Raw genomic sequence first — 24,869 nt, 5'->3', positions numbered from 1 at the left:
AATCCATTTTTGAACATCTGACCATCAAATGTGTGATGTGGAAAGACTTTGGAAGCCAGTTGATTAGAAGCATATTGAAATAAGCTTGGCTTTTTGATCCAAGTTGCTAAAGAATTACTTTTTTTCCAAGAGGTAATTATTTTGTATAATTTTGACTACTACTAACCTCCTGCACAGATTAAAATGAGCATCGCTTCCTCTGTTTGCTTCTTATCTTGTTAAGCACCTAAGAGTTTTGTGAAAGTAGATAATTAGTTTCTCTGAAAAATATGTACTTTGGGTTTTTTTTTTCTGTTGTATTTCCAACACTCAGCTTCTGAAAAGGTACAATTTTAAAGATAATTCTTTATCCTTCTTAAAGACGCAGCATGAACCTCATTGCTCAGGTGACTGTAGCACTCACTCATTTCTGCAGAACTTCAAATTGTGCAGAGTTTGTCGTGACTTTGGATTTCCTTGTTAGGTAGGAGAGGAAAATGTCTGTAGTAATGTCTGACCACATGTGCTGTTTGAGGTCATTCTTGTTTCCCTAAATTTTAGTCGGTTGACTGGTCATTGTTCATAAATTGCAATTGCTTTTGTGTTCAAACTGTTTCTAATTAACTGTACCAAGCTTTTCACAGACAAGTATTAGAATAGAAGAAAGACATTTATAACAGTTTGTCATTTCAGAATTACCAAAAAGATCTAAAAGTTGTTCATATAATCCTTCAGCATGAAACACAAGCTATTTAATAACCCCTCCTAAATTTTAAGTTGTAATTGTTTTAATCCAAGATTAATGAGTTTGCCAACGTAGATGGGTCAATATGTTATGATTAATAAGTAGTGGAAAAACACAAGCTCATCTTTCACCATGCCCTGAATGTCCAAAGTAAGACAAAAACTGTTCCTGAAGCCTGGTTTCTAGGAACTGAGGGGACACAAGCCAATCTGCCAACCATAGTCCAAATCAGCAGAAGTTTCAGTTGCTACTATTTCCCAGATGTCTCTACTAGAAGACTACTGAGTCATCTTTGTTTTATTAGGTGACCAAAAACAAAAGAAAAAAACAATTTTTTTTTAATGGAATTTGATATGTGAAAAAAAGGAATGGAATGTCCCCTCAGCAGAGTATTATTTATGAAAGGAAACATATTTGGTTTTGGGAAGAGCACTTGAAATGATCTAAAGTGACACACAAGCAAAAGCCAGGAAGTGCATATTCACTGCTGAAAGCTGTTTTCCTGAACCTGACTGTTCATTATTTAATTCACAAAAAAGCAGGAATATTACCGATTAAAAACAGCTTATATTATTGATAGCCTCAAAAAATACAATTCCATTTTGTGCCTGCACCCTTCTGAACACTCTGGATGAACAAGGGTGGATATTTTTCTGCTGATTTTTGCTTTAGTTGTGTCAAATTCCATAAGTCACAGAGAGGAGTTCTTCTGCTAGTCTCACACCATGATACCTCTCTGGGATATTCCCATATTCCAGTAGCACTTAGCCAACTAAAACCAGGCAAGTTAGAGCCAACAAATCAGACCTTCATCTTTCCATCCCCTTTGCATTGCTTAAATAGCTCAGAAGAGAAGAGCCAAAGGCACTGGGGATCTTAATTAACACCTTTTCCTTTATTATTGAACCCACTGGAGGAAGGTTTAAATGTTGATAAGAGCTGAAATTGATGGCTATTGAAAAGAGATCAGAATTCAGAACCACATTTATCAAGTGACAGAGAAAACTGGTTTTAATGTCCTTTAGCAAATCTTATGTATCAGAAACCCTTTTAGCAGGTAATTCCTGTTTCTTAAAAAAACCCATCATTTTTGAGACTTGATACTAAATACAAATAAATTATCAGGAGATGAATAAAGGGTATGAGCTGGCCCATAATCTAGTATGTAAAAAAGACATGTACAACTGAAAAAGTCATAAAAGGATATGTAACAAAGACATCCTTGTTTCTGTTCTTTATCAAAGAATGGTTCATTGTGATACAGAATATGTGTACAATGTGGCTTTAGCATTGCAGGTAGATACTACATCCCTTAAACTTTAATATTAAACTTAATATTCCAGATGCTGACTGTTTACCCATAACAGGAAGGGAATCACAGGCAGAGACCCTTTTAATGGTGGATAGCAGAGGTGTGAACAATGCTGGAAATCAGTTTGTGTTTCACAGTAAGAGCACTTAGGGTGGGATTGGCACCCCTGGGAGGCAGCTGTCCCTGAGCACTCCTTCCAGGTCCATCAGTGCTGTTTGGTGTCTGCTGTGATGGGAGGAGGGTTTTAAACTCTGGCCCCAAGGTCAAAAGAAAGCGCTTAAAGACATGCTTATCTAGAAGCATCTAAGTAGGGCAAATCTAGAGAGAATCCTAGTGCACAGTGCATTCATTTTAGAGATTCTTACTATAGGCTCTAAATATCTAATTTCCTTTGAGTAATTTTGTCAAAAATTAAGCAAAATAGAGCGTTTATGGACTGCAGAATTTTGATGTCAGGATTGCAGTGGTTGGGTCAACTGAATGTTCTGCTGTTGTATCTGCTTTAGTACTTTCATCTGCTGATCTCCACATACCTTTTGCTTTAATAATTTTTAACTAGTTTATTTGATGGTGGGGGGGAAAATCACCCAACCACATTATTGCAGTTTCTAGGTTTGATAACTTCCCAGGAAAATGAGGCTTTTCCCCCAATACCTGTATTTCCCCCTTTTTCCTTTAGAGACATGAGGGGTCATGCCATGCGTGGTGTTATTGAGGGAGAGCACACACATTCTCTCTTGGGAGCTGGAGGCAAAGTCTTCCATGTCTGTCACTTCCTACAGGTTCATAATTGGGGCTGATGCTCATCTCTGTCTTTTCTGGGACCCACAGTGTCAGTGCTGGTGCAGGTTTTGTCCTGTTAGGCCAAGGAGGTGACGATCAATGAGCTCCACACTTGTCAGGGATCAGGAAGGTTCTGTTTGCCCGAGGGCTTCATTTCCCCTCAGCTTTATCCAACTGCAGAGCAGTGGTTATCCACCCAGTGGTTATCCCAGCTGGCAGCTCAGGGAAGGAGGAGCAGTCCCCAGGGACCCTGGGGTCTGTGCTGGGGACTGCTGGGGCACAAACAGCAGCAGCTGGTTCTTCGGTTGTGTTTGTCACAGAGAATTACAGACATTTCTTTGGCATTAACCCTAATTAAATGCGCATACTCAGAACAAAGTGCTGGTAGGTTATTTTGTGTTTTGACTAAAGCGCTCTCTCTCAGGAGACTGCTCTTCCTTTTGCGTGCACAATTGCTTTTGCAGTTTTACCTTTTCTTTACCTTGCAGAAGGTAAATAGTCACAAGTATTTGAATAGCAAGAAGCCCTCTGTTTTCTGCTGAAATGAACTAGTTTTTAAATACTGTAAATCTGTGATTTCTTAAGATGATCTATGCAGACAACTGAAGCCAAATATATTATTTATGAAGATTCATCAAGGAGACTGTAGCAGTTCACACTAGAGATTATAAATATGCAGGAAATCTGAGATTGCTGGAGTTTATGTAGGCTAAATCCTGTATATTTCAGACTGTTTTTCTGACTTTTTCTGCTCCTTTACCTCCCATTTACTCCAGGTGAGAGCTTAGCAGCCTTTCAAAGCAAGTCCTGGGACAAGCAACAAATTTGACCCTGGAGGGTGTGAAAAAATAAAGCAGGAGGAAATAGAACAACTTATGAATGATTCATGGAGACAGTGAGCTTGGAGGAAGTGGAGATGATGTCTGGGGAAATTCGATGCAAAACATGAGAGCTTCCTAGCTACCAGGGGAAATACAAGAAGTAGAAGTACAAATCTGAAAGGGAAGGAAAGTAATAAAGAGAACAGCACTAAAAACCTAGTGGAGAGCAAGTAAAAAATTTGGAAAATAAAAGCATTAAAAAACCTATAGATGTAGGTGGAGTGTGGCAGCATACAAAGAATGGATAGGATACACAATCTAATGCATACAAAGTCAAAAAGGCAAATAAAGCATTGGAGATATTTCCAGAGTTCCATTTCTAGGTGACAAATGTATTCAGTGAATTTGAAAAGCAAAGTGTTCAGTGTCTAAGGGAAGAGTACAGAACATTTATTGCTACCTATGTACAGTTCTTCAGTTAGAAGAGGAAAAAAGGCCATAATTTTAATCAAATCACCAGTGGAAAAAAGTGCAATTATCACTGATAAATGAAACAGGTGATGTAGGGGATCTGTGTGAGCACAGAGCAGATCCTGGGCTTTCACTCATAACTGAGCAAATCTCTTGTCATTTATTTGGACATGCATGCTTCATGCAGGAAAAAGGAAAGGCCAGGGCAGATGGAAGCAATTGAGGGATGAATCCCATAGCCATTTAAATAATCAGAAAATACCCATGCTGGATAAAGGTCCCATCTTTCATGGGAGAGGAAGGAAGAACCAGTGAGCATGTCTGGCATATTTATAGTTTAAAATCCTTTTCTTCCTCCCTTCATAATGGAGTCAGAGCCCGAGAGCTGCTACACAGCAGCTGCTTTGTGTTTAAAGGGAAGTGGCTGTGGATTGTTCTCTTTGAAAGGCAGTGGGTAGTGTGTTTTGAGGAACAGATTGTATAGATCTGTTCTCAACTGAAAATGGGAAAAAGCTTGATACAAGTGACTAATGGGGGTGAAACTGATAGAAAAAAAAAAAATTTAATCCAATGGGTTTTTTCTTTTCCAAGCTGTACTGGCTGATCACAGTGCTGTTCTAGTTCCCAGTTCTCAAGTTCTGGAGTTCTGGTTCCTTGTTGCTCCTCACTGGGTGCCTACAGGTGTAATTCCTTCCCAGGAGGTTTGCAGCAGCTCCAGGGTGCCCAATCCTCATTCAGTGGCTGTAATGAGCTCTGTTCATACCGGAGAACTGAAGTTAGCCCTCTCCAGACTTTTGAGAAGAACCACACTAGGGAGAAAGGTGTGACAACAGAAGAAAGTCAGCCTTTTAAAAAAGAAATTTAAAAAAATAAACATGTGCACTTAGGGCAGTCCTTGGGAGGAGGCAGCTTTCAAAGCTCAGATGGTGCGTGCAGTCCAGCACATTTTCCAAATAGAAGTTTTAAACCAAAAGCAGGCTCACAGATGGTTCTAATGAGCTGGTCTTTGAGATACACTGGGACTTGAACAAAAATAGTTTAACTCCTAAAACACTAACATTTCGAGATGAGTTTCAGGCAAAACAACTCAAGAACAATTTATCTTGCACATTTAAATTTTATATATATTTCTAGTCTCAAAAAGCCCAGTTTTTCAGGACCTTGCACTTGCCATTATGTACTTTACAGTACAGTATCACAAAAGCAGGAGCATTTTGACACAGGGACTGATGCTTCTTCCTCCAGCACTTTTCAGACCTTACAAAGAGTTAGTTCTGAACAAATAGTTATTAAAAACATAAAGATTTGCTAGGAAATTTAATTTTTAAAGGAATATAGAATAGTACCCTACTAGAAGTATTACTCATCATTCTAGTAATAGGAGTATCATCAAATGACACTTATCAAAAATATCATCTGTTAATAAATCAAATCATCAAAGCTAGTAGCTTTGTGGCACAGCAAGTATTTGTTAAACGGTATTGTTTATATTATTATCTGTTACAAAAATAGGAATTGATTTATAAACTTTTTATATTTGAAATGACAAACATAACTTACAGTATCTCAAAACTATGTTCTCTGTTTCACTTGAGTTTTGAGAGACTTCTTATTTCTTTATCTCCTCTTAGGTCTGCCTTATGGATGGGAAGAAGCTTATACAGCTGATGGAATCAAATATTTTATCAAGTGAGTAGTTCTGGGGAAAACGGGTCAGAGTTGAAATAGAAGCACATCAAACTAAACATATTTTCAGTCCTGGAATTAATGGAAACATTTATTGCACTGTATGCTGTTTTTTCTAGAATATAGTGAAGATTAATTTATATGATAGGGTTTTTTTAATAATTATTCCTCTTAAAGACTGAAGGAAATGGTGAAAAATATAATTCACCTCCATTCCATATATATAATGATCTAGGTAATAGTAAATTATTCTAGCTGCTGAGATTTCCACGGTATTTAATTCTTATAGGTGCCAGAAACACAGTTTTGCAGGTGGAAACACAGTTCTGCAGTCTCCTAAAAGAGAGGAAGGGCAGCAAATAAATTATTTTATCCCAAACTCTTTCAAAAGTCACGTAAATAACACTGAACTTGATGCATTAACTGGCAAAGAAAAGCAGGGGTTTTTTCCTTTTTTTTCAAGCACAGTGTTCAGTTGTCCTTGCCTCACCCCGTGCTGCCTCGAGCGAGATGTATTAAAGCAGACATGTTTTTTTCTGCAGAGGTTTCCAAACACACTGTATATGATCCTGCATTCCAGCTCTAATCAAAGGCTGCCTTTTATTTTCAGACAGATGTAGGTTACTACATGAGATTTATACAAAAAAAAAAAAAAAACCAAAAAGTAGAAAAATAGCTTAGGAAATGAAAGTGAATTAAAAGCCAATTTCATAGCAATGGAAATAAATGCAGGAGCAACTATTAAAATAGAGCACTGTTCCCTTGGGCTCTCTGTTCATGCAGAGAGCCATGAGAGGACAGCTGGGAAGTTGAGGTGGATGCTGGACTCTTTTCTGGGTAATGCTATGGGTTTGTGTCTGTGTGACTGGAAACTGAGCTTGAAGATGGTATTATCAATAAAAGCAAATAAAATTTAGAATCAGAACAGAAGAAATGACACATTCTTGAAGCATTCCCCCTGGGATTTTTTGTTTGTTTGTTTTTTCCTGTGTTTGTCATGGTTATGTATCTCAGTGGCTCAGCAGAAAGCTGGATTTGCTGGATATGTGCAGACAGGTCTTTCTGAGCTCACTTGGATGCTGAACCATTACAGATGTGACAAGCAGATGCTTATTAGCAACAGCAGAATCTCAGCTACTCTAGGTGGTGCAGGCCTAATTTGCAGAAAGCATCAGATGTTTGCATCTTATTTTATCCTTGCTGCAGCTACAGATTGGAAGTTGGGAGTTCACATGAAAAAGCTTTTTCAGGAATTTTTGTAGATCTCACTGTTAGTGACTCTCTTCATTTGCTTCTGGTGACAGTGCCCAGGTTTTCCATTGCCGTTACCTTCTGTAATCTGTCCTAAAAGATTCTGCCTGTCAGTCTTTGTGAGGAAGAAAGGCAAGGAAAATTTATCCATTTAATGGCAGAGAAGGGTGTGGAATCACCCTTCACGACCACTGGCTAAAAACTTCTCCTGAGTGGAGTCACCACACTGAAGTAGTGTTAGAGTTCTCAAAGCAGCTCATTAGAATGGAATTAACTGAGCATTTCAATAACACATCATGGTAATTAATATTATTTTTAACTGTTTCCTTGTTTTGCTTTCATCACTGTTTCCAAATGCCTTTGCAGAGTGTAAGCCAGGCTGTTTGCATGCCTGGCAATCCATACCTCTTACTGCACTCTGTAATGTATATGAAATCAGCTGTCAACTGTTTGGAGCAAGGAGCACGGCTTGCACAGTCCCTTGTTTCTAACACCAAATGGTGGAGGTTTCAGGGTGAAAACCAACACTGAAAAGATCCTTTTTCTAGAAGGAACTTAGCTTGAGGGGACATTTTATCAGCTGATCCTTTCCAGTAGGATTTAATCTTAATTGTTTAAATGGGGATTATCAGAATAGTTGATACTTCACAGCCCTGGTACTAATGCTGTAACCTTCTTGTTCTCTTTATGTCAATCCTTTTATTCTACTTTAGAATCCTTTCATTCATTTTTAGCCCAGTCAAGGCTATGAGGGGCTTAAGAGTATTTCAACACTTAGCCCACTTCCTGTATACAAATATACAATCAAATATTATTTTAATTAGCAGTTGCCTTCAGTTCCAACATGCTTTATTGGGCCATCAAGTAGCTGAGTCCATAAATCTATACATTATAAATCTAATGCAGTAAACACCCCAGAAAGGAATCTTAATAGCACATAAGCTTGAGACAGCTTGCTGTAAAATTTCCATAAATATCTCTGAAGGGGTGTAGCAATATGAGGTGCATGAGAAATCAGAGTTTAAAAGAAGCAAACCAGCTGGCTTGTGTTACACACTAAAGTGAAACCCACTTATGTGAATAATTGACATGAATAAAACATTTACATCGGGCTGAGCAGCTCCCTGTACCCACCAGGGAAAGCTGAATCTTGTCCATGAATCCTGACTTCAGGAAAACTTTTGAAATCACCACTTTTATCCAGCAAATCATTTCAGCTTCAGTAAATTATTTTCAATCAACAGATTGTCAGGACTAGGCAGTGCTGCAAGTGTGAGAAACCACCCTTTAGACTTCTAAAACTGACCTGAGCCTGGGCTGGGCAATTAAGCTCATTTTTACAGCTTTACCATGGAATAGCAAACTGGAATTGAAGCCTCTCTGAGTTAAAGCTCAGTGTGCACTAGGAAAAATGCTAGTTCAAGTGTCTTACTAAAATGAAATAAATTAACAGTTACCAAAGGACAAAAATTCCAACAGTAGATAGGGATCAGCTTCACTGCAAATGTAACTTCCCTCCTTCCAGGCAGTAAAGGTGGAATTTGGGCCCAGATATGTTTTAAGACAACTTGTTTTACTTTAAAGTAACAGAGAGGAGAAGCACTGTTGTGTTTTTACGTAGCAATACCACCTGTCATTCACACATGGCACCAGATTCGTGCCCCATCAAGAGAAACAAGGCACTGGTGCCTGTTTCCTCACCAATTTACACTTGGAATCTCAATCCTTTTTATACTGGCTGGGTATCCCATTCCAACGTTTAGTTGTTCTCACAGTGAAGAATATTTTGTTGACCTGGACAAAATTTCCCTTGAAGCAACTTGTGCTCCTTGCTTCCTGTCTGTGCCCAACATCTTTGTGAGAAGAGTGGGCTGAACACACCAGTTCCTTCAGCATTTCTTCATGTGCCAAGTTCTCTGACCCTCTCATCACCTTGGTCACTCTCCTCTGGATCCTCCCCCATTTTTCCATTCTGTGTTGAACTTGGAGGATCAGTGCATTGAAAAGACCCCACAAAATAAGGTAAAAAGGTTCATTAATTAATTTTACTATGAGGTGATTGATGAAGGCATTTTTTATGTTACTGATTTTCCAATAGACATTTCTGTCCCAAACAGACATTTCATCTGTAAGTCCCAGAAACACAAAGGGGCCAATGAGCCCTCATAAAGTATCACCTACACCCAGATGAGTGTGAGAGCACTTAGAGTCAGCTGGGAGGCATTAGGATGGGAAAAGTTTTGTAAAGAGGGGAAACGCCATCTTATTCACTTTTGAAGTTTTCGTGTGGCTGGTTTTGCCCAGACTTAGTTCAGGTGTTAAATGAGTTTACAAAGTGTTGTAACAAAATCTCACTTTTGCTGTATGCTCCAGCACTAAAATCCTGCGGTGCTAACAGTGTCTATTCATTCTGCCACTGAACTGATTTTGTGAATTAGGAATTTCTGGGTTTGATTTTCAAACAGGAGAAGGAGTCTGTGCAGAACTGCCCTCCCAGGGAGGCACCATAATCCTAATTAATGGTTTCATCCTGATAGTCTAAAATCACACAAGAACAGCATAAAACCCCATAGCTGGGACACACTCATTTTTCCCCAGAAAACCCATTCTAGTTAATCTCTTCCATCCTCCCACTGTGTTCACCTTTAACATATGGCAGCTCTGTATCATAAGGCTGGCACCTAAAATTAGGCAGGCCCTTGCTATGCTCCCTCCTACTCCCACCCACTCCTTGCATATGTATGTGGTTTGTAAGGACCAGCTGTGAATTTGGCCCCTGTAAACACTGTTTCTCTAGCATTTTAATAGGACTAGATTTCAAATATTCTACATTAGCAGCTATTTTCCTCAAGAATGCTCATCTTAAATTTTCACAAAAGACAAGTAGAAGTTCAAGTATTTTAAAACTTTTAGGATCTTTCCCCTTAGATGTATTAGGGCCTGTGATGTTTTCTGTCTTACAACAAAGGGGAAACAGTAATGCTTTGTTTAGGGTTATCCTTCAGCAATTTATCTAAAATTCAGAAGTTTCCCATGGAGGCATTGTGTACTTCAGGTGCTCCACTGGAAGGTGGAGAATTTGCTCCAGGTTAAGTAGAAGCCTAAAGTCAATAGTTAGAAAATACAGATTAAGAAAAACCACACATTATGTGTTCAGTGGATTTTAAAATCATGCCTAACAAATCAGGTTTCTACTTGGAAAGCAGACATTGTATTTAGATACTATAAAATTTTATTTTGTTTGGTCTTGCTTGGGAAAGAGACACCATTCACTTTACTGAAAACTGGGCATTCATAGAAACTGTTTATCATTTTAGCTGAGCTAAGAATAGCAGAGCATGTGTGATAGATGAAGAACTTCTGTAGTATAAACATTGATGGTTTGCAGCATTAGAGTTAAAGGTGTCATCATAAAAGGAAATAAATCACAATTGATTTTACTTACTGCATGGTAACTTGAAAATATAAATTTGTTCTTTTCCTAAATGTTCTCTGCACATTTCTACTGTTTTATAAATGAAGGATGCAAATCCCAACACACTGAGGTGTGTTAATTTCTGAATTCATTCCTGAATACTCTGGTGTATTACAATATCCTGGTTATCTGCAGGTTATCTCTAGCAAGGGTTGTGGCTCTTGCTAGAAGAAATCAGTTAAGTTCAAATCATAGCAGACCTTATGTAGAAGTAAATTTCTCCATGTTCCACTTAGTTTTCAGTCAGTTCAGAGTAGCAAACTAAGAAAACTCATGATCTGCCATACTGATTTCAGCATGGAATTGAAATTCCCCTGGACTGAATCCAGTGCCAGCTCTGTTCCCAGCTCCTTGTAAAGCAGTAGGCAAGTTACTTGCACCAAAATTAGCAGTTATCAAGTCATCATTGTAGGTGTCCCCATCTTAACTCTGATGTTTTGTGGGTAGGGATGGGTAATTTGAGGCATGCAGGGCTGGTTCCACCAAGTTCAAAGAAAGCTGCAGTTACTTTGCATCTCTTAAAATTTGGACTTTTCCAATTTTACATTTCATTAAAAAAGAGGTTGTTTTTGAAAACAATTCCTTTTACCTGTCATCCTCAAATTCTCCTGAATGAAAATAAAGAATAGTTATATAGTCACAAGAAGTGGCAAATATTTAAATAGAGCCCAGAGCTGTGTCCATCCATCAGCTCAGCATCAGCTCACACTCCTTCTGCAGAAGCTGTGTGATTCTGGCTAGTCCTGACATGTTTCTCTTAGATTTTTGGAATTCAGTTTCTCTGATTCTCACTGAAATCATTTTGCATGACTGTAAGTAAAATAATCTCAGATGTAGAACTAGGAAACTTGGCATTGGATTTTATGATAACATGAGCTTGTAATACAAGAATGTTAAGACCTTAAGCTGCTTTTAGTTGGGCAATCTTTTTTTTTCCTGGGAGGTTGTTTGTTTTTTAATATCAAGAACCAAAATGGAGAAACATTCTCTCAGCTTCTGGCCTGTCACAGAAGGCATCTGTTAAAATTTCTTTTGTGAGAAAACACAAGAAAGTGAAATTCTTTTGCTCCCTGGGTTTTGGGAGGGCCGTCAGAAGCAGATCAAAGCACACAGCAAGGTTTTTTAGGATGTGCTTGATCTGGAGCAAAGTCACTGCTCCAGGTTCATGTCAGTTTAGTGCACAAGGAGTTTAAACAAAAGCCTTGAACGTGCTCTGCTGCATTTGCAAATACACAGCCCTGGGATTCTAGTGCAGCTCACTTCGAGACAGGACTGTGAGTAACTGCACACATTGAGCCAGCACTGCCAGAGGAGCAGCATTGGCTGAGGGGAGAGATTCAGGGAGATTCAGGTAGATTCAGAGATTCAGGGAGATTCAGGTAGACTCAGAGAGATTCAGGGAGATTCAGAGATTCAGGGAGATTCAGGGAGATTCAGGTAGATTCAGAGATTCAGGGAGATTCAGGGAGATTCAGGTAGATTCAGGGAGATTCAGAGATTCAGGGAGATTCAGATAGATTCAGGGAGATTCAGGTAGATTCAGAGATTCAGGGAGATTCAGAGATTCAGGGAGATTCAGGTAGAGTCAGAGATTCAGGTAGATTCAGGTAGATTCAGAGATTCAGGTGGATTCAGAGATTCAGGGAGATTCAGGGAGATTCAGAGATTCAGAGAGATTCAGAGATTCAGGTAGATTCAGGTAGATTCAGGTAGATTCAGAGATTCAGGTAGATTCAGGTAGATTCAGGTAGATTCAGAGATTCAGGGAGATTCAGAGATTCAGGTAGATTCAGGGAGATTCAGAGAGATTCAGAGGGATTCAGGTAGATTCAGAGATTCAGGTAGATTCAGGTAGATTCAGGTAGATTCAGAGATTCAGGTAGATTCAGGTAGATTCAGTAGATTCAGAGATTCAGGTAGATTCAGGTAGATTCAGGTAGATTCAGGGAGATTCAGAGATTCAGGTAGATTCAGGTAGATTCAGGTAGATTCAGGAAGATTCAGGTAGATTCAGGTAGATTCAGGTAGATTCAGGTAGATTCAGGTAGATTCAGAGATTCAGGTAGATTCAGGTAGATTCAGGGAGATTCAGGGAGATTCAGGTAGATTCAGAGATTCAGGTAGATTCAGGTAGATTCGGAGAGATTCAGGGAGATTCAGAGAGATTCTCTGAGGGAGACAGATTTCAGGTGGTACTGTCAAGCTGAGAAGTGCCTGGGATGTCTCTCAAACCTTAGTTCTGATTCAGCCTTGGCTCAGATCCTGCTGTTGTTAGTGATTTTATTTTAGTTCAGGCAATTTGTTTATTGTTGACAGTTTTTAATGATGCAGCACACACTGTTTGGCTGGATAAATCTTCTTCCTAGTGATTACTGCCCTCTGAAATGGCTCATAGATTTTTCTGAGTAGACAAGGGTTTAATTGGTTTAATCAAGGAATAAATAGCAAGACTGTCTTCTGGGGTTTCACTTTATATCCCTCAATCTTTAATTAATACTCAAGCAAAATCTGCAGTCTTGGAGGGAAACACAAGAAACATTTATGTTGCCTCAGGACACAGCTCCATGAGGTGACAAGTGCTCTTGATCTTATTACACCAGTAAAATTAAGGTCACTGACATTTTCCAGGACCTGCCCAGCATCTCCTGGGGTACTATTAGAGGTTGCATGTTCCTTTTGTAAGAGGGTACAGGCTTAAATGAATTTTAACAAAAAAAGGAAAAAGAAAAAATGAATGTTTCCATTCAAATAATCCTATCTTGATAAATGCAGTGCAAAAACCCTTCTCAAGCTGCCTTTAGGATTCATGTCTGGTATCTGTCATCCTTAGATGCTCTCAGGATTGATTGATTGATTGATTGATTGATTGATAGATAATACTTGCATCAATGTCACTCAGTTGTTTTATTTTGCTCTAATTGCTTACCTGCTAAATTAAAATGCTTTAGTTACAGCTCAGAATAAGTTATTCCTGGCAGATCCTCCCAGCATTTGCTCTTCAAAATAGCAAGAGTTTTCCAGTGCTTGACAGCATTTAGTGTCTGCTTTCCAGCCCCTGGCCTTTCCAAAGGGGATTCCAGCCATGACAGACACCTTGGCTGGTGTGTGCTGCCTCCAAGAGCTGCAGAAACAAAATATGAATATACCAAGTTTAAATTCATAAGGGACAACAGCAAAGTGTTAAAAGCACTGGCTCTGGAAAGCTGAGAAATAGTTTAAGTGCATTCCTAAAATGAGGTGCAGCACCAGCAGCTCCATATTATATTTAATAGAGTAATGGAGTGATTTAGAAGCAGGTAGAGATTTGAGGGCAACAGAATTGACCACTTGCAGCATTTTGGCCATCGTGTCTACCAAATATTGCTGTATTCATCTAAACTCCACAGCCATGTGAGGGAGCCAGCTATTGCCTTGATCCCATGGACTGCCTTCAGGAGCAGCAGCTCCTGGAACTCTGCTCCATTGTGACCTGCTCTGATGGGAAGGGTGATTCTCCTTCCCTGCCAGGATGTGAAGGTCCTTAAGATGCTGCTGCAAGCTGAGACAGCTCCACTATAGTGCAGGATCTATGTTTGATTATGTATTTTCTAATTATACAACATTTCCAAATGTGCCCAAGGAATTCTGATCATGGCTTAAGAGAGTTGCTTTAGAGAAGCATGAGAATAAGAGCTGAGAGCCTTCTCTGAGGTGTGAAATTTGGGGCAGTGGGTTTGAAAGGGATAAAGGATCCTTGCAAAGCAAAGGGGAGCAGGATCAGAAGGACCTGAAAACAAAAGCCAAAGGCAGTAATTCCAGCAAATCTTGTGTGGAGTCCAGCACAGAGTGACACAGAGGCTGTGCTAGAGCAGGCAGGGAGGAGGGAAGAGCCTCTGCAGGGAGGGTTAAGTTTCAGGACCTTCATTCAGAGGCATTGTTCTTTATTTTCCTGTAGTTCTGGCCCTCTTTGGCCTCCAAGCCAGCAGTGCCCAGGCCTGCATGCCAGTGGGTAAGAGGGGGTGAGGAGTTGGTGTTCCCTGCCCTCTGGCAGATGGCACACCCTCCTTCCACAGCAACTGCAGCCCTTCCCACGGGGAGATGTGTTCAGGTGCCAAAGCACCACGTGGAACAGATTCCTGGCTAGTGTAGAGCACATCCCCTTCAAACCCATTGCATCTACATCTCACAGTGCTGTTTGCTGCAGTCTTTAATGAACATTGCAGTAGCAATGAAGCACCAAAGGGTGAAGCTCCCAGGGTGTGCAGTGTCCCTGGCTCAGCAGCACTGGGGCCACCAGGCTTTGCAGAGATCAGGAACAGCTTCATCAAGCATCAGTATTCTTCAGCTGAGCACTCTGGTGTGTTAAAGGGCTAGTGAAGATCGGGAAATCAAAAAGCAAAGGCAGGTTAAAAGTTTAGTGAAATTACTGCTATGGATTACATGGATTTAGTTTATGGGGTATGCTCATTAAGGAGGAAAACGTGGGGCTTGTGTTGTTTTACATGAGCAGAGTTTCGCTTTCATCTTCCATACTGCTCAGTTTGGTAGAGAAGAACAGGGCTCATCTGAGGCCAGAATTTGGCATTTTAAGTTCAGATACAGCTAAATCCTTTTTGGTCCCTAATGAGTAATGGTCCCTATTCATTAGGAGAGTTTGACTAATTGCTTAAGGTGGCATCTCCTCTCCTGAGCTGATCCCAGACAAATGGATCTTGCACAAGGTGGCTCCTTTTAAATCTCAGGAACCCTGGTGCAGTTGAAACATTGAGCCAGGTGTTGTGAATGTCATCTCATATCAAAATGAGGGAAAACCAACTTCCAATAATGCATGTTAGGTTTGTAGGGCAACATCCTGCACTGAGACCCACAGCACTGGTGCTGTCTGCAGGACTTCATAGTTCCCTGTTAGGCTCCAGATTTTGGCCCTGGCTGGAGAGCACAATTTAAGGTGAAAAAGATGTCTTGATAATGCTTAAAATCTTTTTTTAAATCTGCAGATATTTTTTCCAATTGCTTTTCTCTGAATTTTTGAGTTATTCTTTTCTTAAAAGATTGTCTGAGATAGTAGTTTTAAAAGAAATAATTTTCCATGTGAAGAAGGAAGAGCCATAAGGAGAGTAATTATAATGGCATTTGAAATAATCCGCTACTATTTCTTTGCCAAAACATCCCTCTGTGCTCATGTTTTGTTTTCCCAAGCTCTGAAATTTGTCCTGCAGTTTGCTAATGTTAAAAAGACAGCCTAATCTACTGACATATTTCCAGATCAAATGTTTCTGTTTTCTAGCAATAAATTTGGCTGCCCTCCGACAGCAGTGATTTGTTTGAAAACCTAAAAATCTTTAAATGTTGCTAATTGCTCTGAAAATGTTAAATTAGACTTTTGAACAGGAACATTTGCAAATGGAAAATGTTGTACATTTAAACTTTGTAATGCTGGCTTTCCAAATACTCCTTTAATATTCAAATCAGTTGCATCAGTTAAACAAAACCTAGAGGTAGATTGGGACTCCCTCTCACTTTTTATTGCTGGCCCTAACACACAAATCAGAGAGGATGTATTTCTAATACAAGAATGTTCTCCAAACCAGTAAATCTGGGATTATCTCTTGGGACTGATTATGTCAAAGCTCTTTAGTCACAGCACTTTTGGAGAGCTAAAAATAAACAGCAGCAGGGTTTATACATTTATTCTCTACCTAAATAATCTGCACGTATTGTGTGTGTCTGTCTACAATGTGAGACATGGTATCTGGACTTAATGTTTATTTATAAGGGCTCTTTTCCTAGGAAGGATTTTGGCAAAGGGTTTAAACCAAACTGTCTTAAGAGAATTGCCTGTGGGATAAAGTCTAGAGCAAGTTGAAAGGGGCTGGGTTCAAACCAGCATCAGCCTGACAACAGAGCAAAACTTGGGCCCTGTGTCTTGAAAGTGAATGAAAACTGCTTCTTTTCTTTCTTACCAGTGATGAAACAATCTTCTGCCATCAAATACAGAGAAAGGTAACCCAGATTTCAGTGCCACAGTTTTGCCCTGTTAAAGATCTGGAGAATTTTGTGCATTTAATTTGTGTGAGAGCAAACTGAAGTTCTGAAAGCAGCAGCGGGAAGTTGGGCATGCTGTCCTTTGCCTCCTGGCCCTGGAGAGTGTAGGAGAAAAATCTTCTGAAGAAGAAACACTTGACAAGGAATTTTTAGTTGGATATGTCGAGAGATCTGTGGATGCCTTTCCATGTAACTCTTGACTCCTGTGCAGTCCCTCCCATTGCACAGGGTTGATGCTGCATGCTCAGGAGAAAATGGAGCCAGGGCTTCAGGTACACAGCAGGTCAGGGCACGCTACACGAGGAAGTAAAATGGGAAAAAGAAAAATATTCTAAATTCGTCTTGTTCTTATTTAAATTCAGCAATGGATTGCTCAGAAATGGTTTGATAAAAGCAGGCAATATAAACACTTAAAATAGTGCTGGAGGCAATAAGTCTTGCATTGGCAGAGGTGGAATGGATGGAATCCAGTTCATTCAGCACCTGTAATTCTGCAGTATTGGAAGAAGTTCTGTGTGTTATACCAGTAAATCACATCCTGGGACTTCAATTTGGAGCACATCCCCAATACTGAGCCTTATTGACTGAATATTTTAATTGGGAAACAAGGCATTTCCTGACATTATAGAAAACATTGCAGAAATATGCAGCAAAGATATTTTTCTGAGTATATTTACAAATGTAAATATATTCATAATATAAATATGAATGCATACATTTCCCTGTGTTGTGGAATAATGGGAACAGTGTTCTTGGTTGCACAGACTTTATTACCAAGTCTCTCATAAAACATTGTAAAACAACTCTTTTCATGTTCATGTTGGCTGTCACCTGACTTTCTAAAGGTAAACATTGGAAATGTTTGGCAAGTTGCTCTTATTCCTAGTAAAAAAGTACATTTGCTTTCTTAGAATGAAAGAACTACTGTCCTTAAGAGTGATCATTGTCTGCTGCAGTGTATTTTCTGTAGGAATATGTTTTTAATTTTTCCTTTTGTTTTAATGCCTGTGAAACTGATCCTACAGCCCCAGTAATGCATATTTTTGTAACAAAAGAAGGAATGGAGTCCATCCAGTCCTGCTCCCACCAAAAGAGCACTTCTGAACTGGTTTTGCACATAACTTGAGCTTTGGGGTTTGATTTTTGGGGTTTTTTTTTTCCTTAATGTATGAGAATAGAGAGTATGGCCTTTGTATTCCACTTTGTTTTCCTTGTGTGGTCCTTGCTCAGGCATTGCCTCAGTTGAGGTAGTGCCTGAATTCACACATCACCTGTTCAGAGCAGGGATTTACATGAGGATTATATTTACCTTTTGGTGAACACTGTCATCCTCATCACACCCAGCAGATTCTAAGCTCAGTGCACTCAGCTGAAAGGTGTGAATAGTCTGATCATGGTGATGGCAACAGTGACCTCAAACCCATCACCCAGTGTAGTGGAACGCTGACTCGAATTCCGGCTTCACTGTCTCTGTACCTGTACTCAGTTATTCATGGCAGTGTTCTCACAGAGAGGAAGACAAAACCTGTCCTCACTTGAAAAGGTAAATCCAGAGTAGTTCTTCAAATTTGATTAAAGCAATGCACCTGGAAAGTGAGTGCAGACCTGGGGTTTAGGGACACTGTTAGGACATGTGAGAAGAGCCATTTGTCCTTCATGGCATTTATTATACCTACAATATTTTTCAGCTTGTTCTTGTAGTGAACTTATATTACAAAATTAATCTTTGCGCTGACTTTACTATAAAAGCTGTGAATTTATTAGCAAGATTTTTTTTCCAAGTGAAAAGAAGCTATTTCCTTTCCCAAGAACACATTATTCCAGAAGGGAGAAGAGGCAGTGTGTTGCCCACACACAGTATGGCTCACATGCACACACCACTCACAAGGTGTGCAGTGTTCTCACCACAGACTCCAAACCTGTCCATGTGTCTGTCCTCACTGAGCCCTGCTTGGGCTCTTTCCATTCACACAGAAGCTTTCCAGAGACTATAAAGCAGCTTAGCCTGCATGTCAAGGGTAAGGTTTAAACCTTAAAAATCAGCACTGATGCCCTTTTATTGTGTGTGTAAAGGCTGTGGGAGCACGTCCAGAATTTGGGCTAGAGGACATGTAGAAAACATAATTTTTTTTTTTAGTTTTTACTCTTTCTGCAAGGGGAATTAGTTAAGGATGCTAGAATAGTAATCATGGAGTTGTTTGGGTAGAAGTGATCTTAAATACCCCCTCATTCCAACCCCCCGGACAGGGGCACCTTCCACTATCCCAGACTGCTCCCAGCCCCATCCAGCCTGGCCCTGGACTCTTCCAGGGTTCCTGTTCTAAAGAGCTGAGTGTGTTTCTACAATGGGATTCCACATTTGCTCAACTTCCCCTTGACCACCCTGCCTCCCTCAGGCTGTAACCAGTGAGATGGCCTTGGTAATATCCTGCTGTGTTAATTGTCTGCAGCGGCAATAATTAACAAGAAATGTCACCAGTCTGCGTCAGGAGTCTCATACAAAAGCCTTCTCTTTATTGCAGTGGGAATTGGAACCTCCAGTCCAGGTTCTGGCTCTCTGCAGACTCCACGTTTTGTTTTTAGCCAGAAAAAGACAATTCTGTGTTTGAAGGTGTCTTAATGATTGTTACAACTCCAGACTCCGGCTGGAATTCCTTGTTTTGGGATGGGGAAGCCTCTTTGGGGTTGCTGATAGCATTTCTTGTTGGTTTTTAGCCACGTGACACAGACCACGTCCTGGATCCACCCCGTGACGAGCGCCCTGAGCTTGCTGTGCTCCGAGGAGGAGGAGGATGGCATCAGAGACCCCAAGAGCTGAGGACAGCTGTGCACACAGGAGTTGGTCTGGTTTTAGTCCCTTAGTGAGCAGATGCACAGGTTTTAATCTACCTGCTTTCTAGTGTGATGTAGTAGTAGCTGGTGACATTTCTCATCAAGCTGGAGGAAGTTCTGCTGGTTTTGAGGTGGGTTTGTTGATGTGTGCTACAAAGGATGCAGGTGCCACAGGATCGGTCTCACCTTAGGGCACAGTCCCATCTTTTCATGATTTCCCCACTGACCCATCATTTCCCTGACCTGGAGCAGAATTTTCCAGGGCAGCTGAAATTTTCACAGCTCTGAGCAACTTGTGATTTAAGGTGGTGGTACCACTGGTGGTAGATTCCAGATTCCATTCCACTGATGGTTGACTGAGAGATGCAAAGTGAGGTGGGGTTTTGAACCAAAGTTAGTGAGAATAATGGGGATAATTTAACTGCAAACTCATATTTCTATGGGAAAAATCTTCAAATAAGTTTTGCTACTAGAAATTTAGTGATTTATTATGAATATTGGCGCCCTGATGACTTTTTAAACAAATACTAAGATTGGTTGTTGAGATTTAGAAAATGTGACTTTGATAAGTTGTCAAGTAAAAAGAAAGTTTTCATAGAGGACATCATACTCTGACAACAATATGAGGCAATATGAAAATTATTCTACTTTTGTGCTCTGCTAAACCGGTACAGACACACATCAAATACTTCAGTGGAAGCTGTGAAGTTTCAAGTACAATGAAACTTGTGAAACCACCTCCAGGATCAGCAGAAATCAGTCACCTCCTCAGAACTGGTCTTTTAAGTAGAACAAAATCATTTTGTACACATCAGTGATGTTTTAAAGAGGATAAAGAAAATGATGGGGGGTGCAAGTTAATGAACAGGTTTCTGTGTACCTCAATAGCACAGGATATTTTAAATCTCATTATTCACAGCACAATGTCTGATGTCAGCTTTGTCAAATGTATGATTCTGTGCTGCATTTTTCTGGAGGCTCTTTCTATGTGTGTTGTGTATATAATGGTGGGTGTTTCTAATGAATGAGACAGACTGAACCTGCAGGAGCACCGATGGATATGCCAAAGGAAATCTCCATCTCTGCTTCAGTCCAGGAGGGAGAAGGGGATTGTGGCAGTGTGAGGAGGGCACAGGCTGCAGTCACATTTCTTCAGGTCTGTCTTCAGCAGGTGTGGCATTGGAGTCAAGAATCCTTGTCCTCTGAGGAATGAATATGAAAACCAGACTCACTCTCAGTTCTGGTGCCTTGACCATGCTCTCTGTCCTCAGCAGTGCAGAGCTGTGCCAGGTCAGGCTCCCTGGAACAGTTGATCCTTTTGAACCAAAATAATTCACCTTTTTTTGAAATCCAAGTCAGGCCTCTGAATAGCAGCCCAGTAATCTCCTGCACTTGGCCAGAGAGCTGGAGAGCACATCACCAAATGTTCTTCCTGAAGCTCACAAAAGAGGCCTTTACAGGCTTTGCAGGAAGTAGACGTCAGGGTATATTGAATAAGCAAATAGGAAAAATTTGTTTTGTACTTTCAACTAGGTCAGACCCAAAGTATCTGTGAATCTACACAGGTGGTGTGGATTAGGGAAAAAAAGCTTGCTCAGCAGACCTACAGTAACTTACATTTCTAAGAAAACTTCTCCTAGCAATAACACATGAATGGTTTAGCCATATTTGCTCCAGTGGCTCCTGCATGCTCCACAGCCTCCTTTGTGCTCCCAGAGAGCTCAGGCCAAAGGGACAGAGCATGTGCTTCAGTCTCAGGCTTGGACAATCCAGAAGCATTTTTATTTAAACCCCTTTTCTCAGAATGGCACAGACTCATGACCTACAGAAGATATGTCATCTGAATTCCTTGTGGTGTTTGCTGTAGTAGTCATTTGGATGCTTTATGGCAGCACTTTCTGTTCCTCCTTCAGTGATGCCCAGCCTGCACACAGATTGCACTCCCCAGTCCTGCCCAGGAGAGGTTTGAGCCACCACTGCCTCTTGCAGCCTTGGGTGCCCAAGGGGAGCAGCTCCTTAGGGCTGGGCAGGGTGGCTCAGGGGCTCTGCAGGGCAGGGAGAGCAGCTCAGAGCTGTCCTGTGGATCAGCTGCAGGGCACAGCTCCGCACGTGCTGCTGTGCACGGGGACAATCTGCCCGCTCCTCTCACTGCCACCGCCCACACACCCCGTGTGGCACAAACCTGCAGCCTCGTCCTCTCTCTCTCTCTCTCTCTTATAAACTTGCCTAGAAATTAAAGATGTTAGAAATAGATCTCTGCATCTCTTCAGCTGCTCCAGTGAGCGTTTCCCTCCTCAGATAATCCACCAGTTCACATTCTCCGGGGTTGAGAATACATTTTCTTACCTACCATCTCCAAATGTTCCAATCTATTTTTGTACTCTGGTATACTTGTTTCCTAGGTTATTTCTCTTGATCTCCCCTTATCTCTTCCTTTATGTGAAATAGTTTTGTGAAAATTATTTTGCTTAAGCTGAACTGTGTATATTGAGAAAATTATTCTAGCATAACTTGGAACAGAATTTGTAAAGAGCAGTTGTCAACATATGCAGCACTGTAAACGGCAAATTTTCATTTTTATTCCTGAATTTAAAAAATTGAGTGGAAAAGATACTAAAGTGCATGTGATAGCCTTTAAATTAATAAAACTACACCTTTATATTGTAATGAATCTGTCCCACATTCTCCATATGTTGAAAAGCCTCTTGTAACAGACTGCTTTAGGAATGGTTTGGTTAATTCCTGGCACTCAGGAGGTGCCTGGTGCCACTGGGGTAAGGAAAGGAAAATCCTTTAAGAAAAATATTTGTGGTTGTGGAACAAGCTGGGCTGTGCAGGGCTGACTGTGGGCAAGACTCTCCAGGAGCTCAGGAAATGCTGCTCTGGCTTGGCTTGCGAAATGTTTCATTTTCTGGGAACTGATGGGATTCTTAACCCTCAGCTCAAGACACACAGGACTCCAAACCCAACTCCAAAATTCAGTGGCCTTTTTGCAAGTGCTGCTCTGAGTGACTTTGGTGTGGCTCTATTTTAAGCCAGCTCAGGAGCCTTTGTTGAGTTGTGTGCTCCTGGTCCTTGTGTGTTCCCAACTCCAAAGGAGTCACACCAGTGACACCAGTTCAGCTGGCACCTGTCAGGCCAGGCACTGGGGCCAGCTTTGCAGAGATGTTTAGCAGCTTAAACATGTTCGTGGAGTTAATGGGAATTAGGCACCTAACCTACTTAGATGCTGCTATAAATGCTGCTAGGCATGTTTAGGTACCTAAATACCTTAGTAAATCTTTCCCCTGGCTGCTTGCAGTGATAGTGCACCAAAAATCAAATACCAGTGACTAAAGCCTCACCTTTGTCCTCTGTAACCAGCTTTGCCTTTCCCTGAGGATTCTTTTCATGTAACACTAAAAATACCAGCCAGCTCACAGGTTGTACCATCCACGCTCTGCTCGTGTTTTCTGGTGGCTTGATTATTTATTGTTCATTCTAGATTTTTTTCCCACCAACAATGGCTGATGTTGGCATGGATTTAATAGGTTGGTATTTTCACAACACTCATCTAAGACAGGATATTTTATTACAAGATAATACAGGTGTTATTTTAGTTATTTTATTACAAGATAATATGCTGTTTACAGCAATGCTCGAGACTCTAGAGAATTGAGTCCAGCATTTTTCCAAAGCAGACATAAGCTGTGTTCTTCCTTCATCCTTCACCTGGATGTTTGCTAGAGACGTTGAACTGCAGCTACACAATCCCACAATCCTTATTATTCACTGAGGGCTCCAGCGAGGCAGGTTGCTGCAATGACCCCTCATCCTGATGAGGGGGAATGCAATTTCTCCAGCCAGTCACTATGGGGAATTTTGGTTTCATTGTTAGGCTTCTTGGCTAAAAGCAAACCATGAAAAATCAGTAGTTTTGATGCTGTTTCACATAAGTCACTATTTCACCCTGACCCCCAGAAGCTGCACTCTGATCAGAGCTGTCTTCATCTCCTCTCAAGTACCCTGCCTGTCAGCTACTCACAAGGCAGTATTTCCCTGTGGTCCAATTATTATTATCATCAAGAACTATCCTTGCTCTTGTATGTGAAGAGAATTCATTAAAATGATTGAAATGGAAAAAGAAATAAAATTATGTTTCCTGCCTGAAATAGAAATGTAACAATAACAGCACTTCTATGGGAAAGAGAAAGGATCCAAGCAAAGTATTGGGGTTCCTGCTGATGTTTTCATTTTCACTCCAAAGGCTGGTAATGCATCCCTGTTCCTTTCCAAGCCCACTGTTCCTGAGAACAGCAGGAGCAGGGAGTTCTCCAGGGACAGGGAGATCTCAGGCCCTGGCTGAGCTGCACATTTTATCTCCAGGCTGAGCCCTGGGGACCCATCCTTAGGGGTGTCATTGGTCACTGTGGGGCTCCCCCGTTCCCAGCCACAGACAGCTGCTCATCACTGATGCCATGGCACGAGCAGGGGAGCCCAGGAAGGACCTGCCTGGCACTCCCAGGCCATATTACACCATCAATGCAATGCAGAACTCTTGACAATAATAAAAACACAGAGGATCAGGAAATAGGTCCCTAAGTGTTGAAGAATGCCTGTCTTGTTACTTGGCTAATTGAAAGATGCAACCAAAAGGAATTTTGGTACTAACTGAGAATGTGTAAATGCAATTATCTGTTACTCCTTTCTCTGCTCAGCTTTGGGCGTGCACTCCGGTCCCTTGAGCCTAAACTCTCCTGTGCTTAACCCATTCTGGCTGCAGATGCTGAAGCAGCACAGTCCTGCAGGCTCTGCTGTTTCCAATAACCACTTAGAATCCTGCAGAGAATGATACAAAAGCCAAAAATGAAATCAATAGTAAATGTTCACTAACAGGAAAACTCCTGTGGCTGGCTGAGGGTAACAGAAAAATGTTTTACTGCTGTGCTCAGAGGCTGTTGGGTACAAAACCCTGAAGTCTGTTTCAGGCCAGGTTTGTTATTGTTGCTTGTCCCAATGTTTTGGATACACAATTTAACCCACTTACAGGAAACTGGAGGAAAAGGCCTTGGTGATTTCACCACATTCATAAAAATGCAGGTTCTCGTTTATAAGAAAAGTCAGTAGTCATCCTGACTGATGTTTTGAACAGCACCTGTGGCTGCTCCCAGGGAGCTGTTCTGGGCCAGGGGTGCTTGCCTGGAGCACAGGGGGAATCAGCAATTCAGCTTCTGATGTGGCTGAGGGAAATTACAGCTCTCCAGGTCAGGAGAAGGGCTGAGTTCCTTTTTCTGCTATAGCCAGAAGGGAAAGGGCTCTGGGGCTGGAGTGAGGACAGGGGCACCCTGCCAGGGGCATCACCACCTCCATAAGAGCTGGATCCTAGGAAGTGTTACCAGGGGAGCTCTTCCTTGCTCTGACAACTTTTAGCTCATTATAGTGGAAAACGCTGAATCCAAAAACCAGTGTGCTCTGCAAAGCCACCAACAAGCTGTGGCTGCAGGCAGGGAG

The 24,869-nt window shown here is 41.0% G+C and overlaps 1 protein-coding gene across 1 annotated transcript in view; it reads left to right on the top strand.

Annotated features, from left to right (window-relative positions):
• The window catches only part of STXBP4 (syntaxin binding protein 4), a 66,616-nt gene extending 44,570 nt beyond the window's left edge, over positions 1-22,046 (top strand). The window contains exons 21-22 of the mRNA XM_059485579.1: positions 5,743-5,800; positions 19,263-22,046. Coding sequence (XP_059341562.1) covers positions 5,743-5,800; positions 19,263-19,365 — 161 coding nt within the window. The 3' untranslated portion in view covers positions 19,366-22,046. The remainder of the gene's footprint in view (positions 1-5,742; positions 5,801-19,262) is intronic.
• Positions 22,047-24,869: the final 2,823 nt, after the last annotated feature.

Source organism: Ammospiza nelsoni, chromosome 19 (assembly GCF_027579445.1).
Source record: "Ammospiza nelsoni isolate bAmmNel1 chromosome 19, bAmmNel1.pri, whole genome shotgun sequence".
Classification (NCBI taxonomy): Eukaryota; Metazoa; Chordata; class Aves; order Passeriformes; family Passerellidae; genus Ammospiza; species Ammospiza nelsoni.
This window is presented reverse-complemented; position numbering and strand designations above follow the sequence as displayed.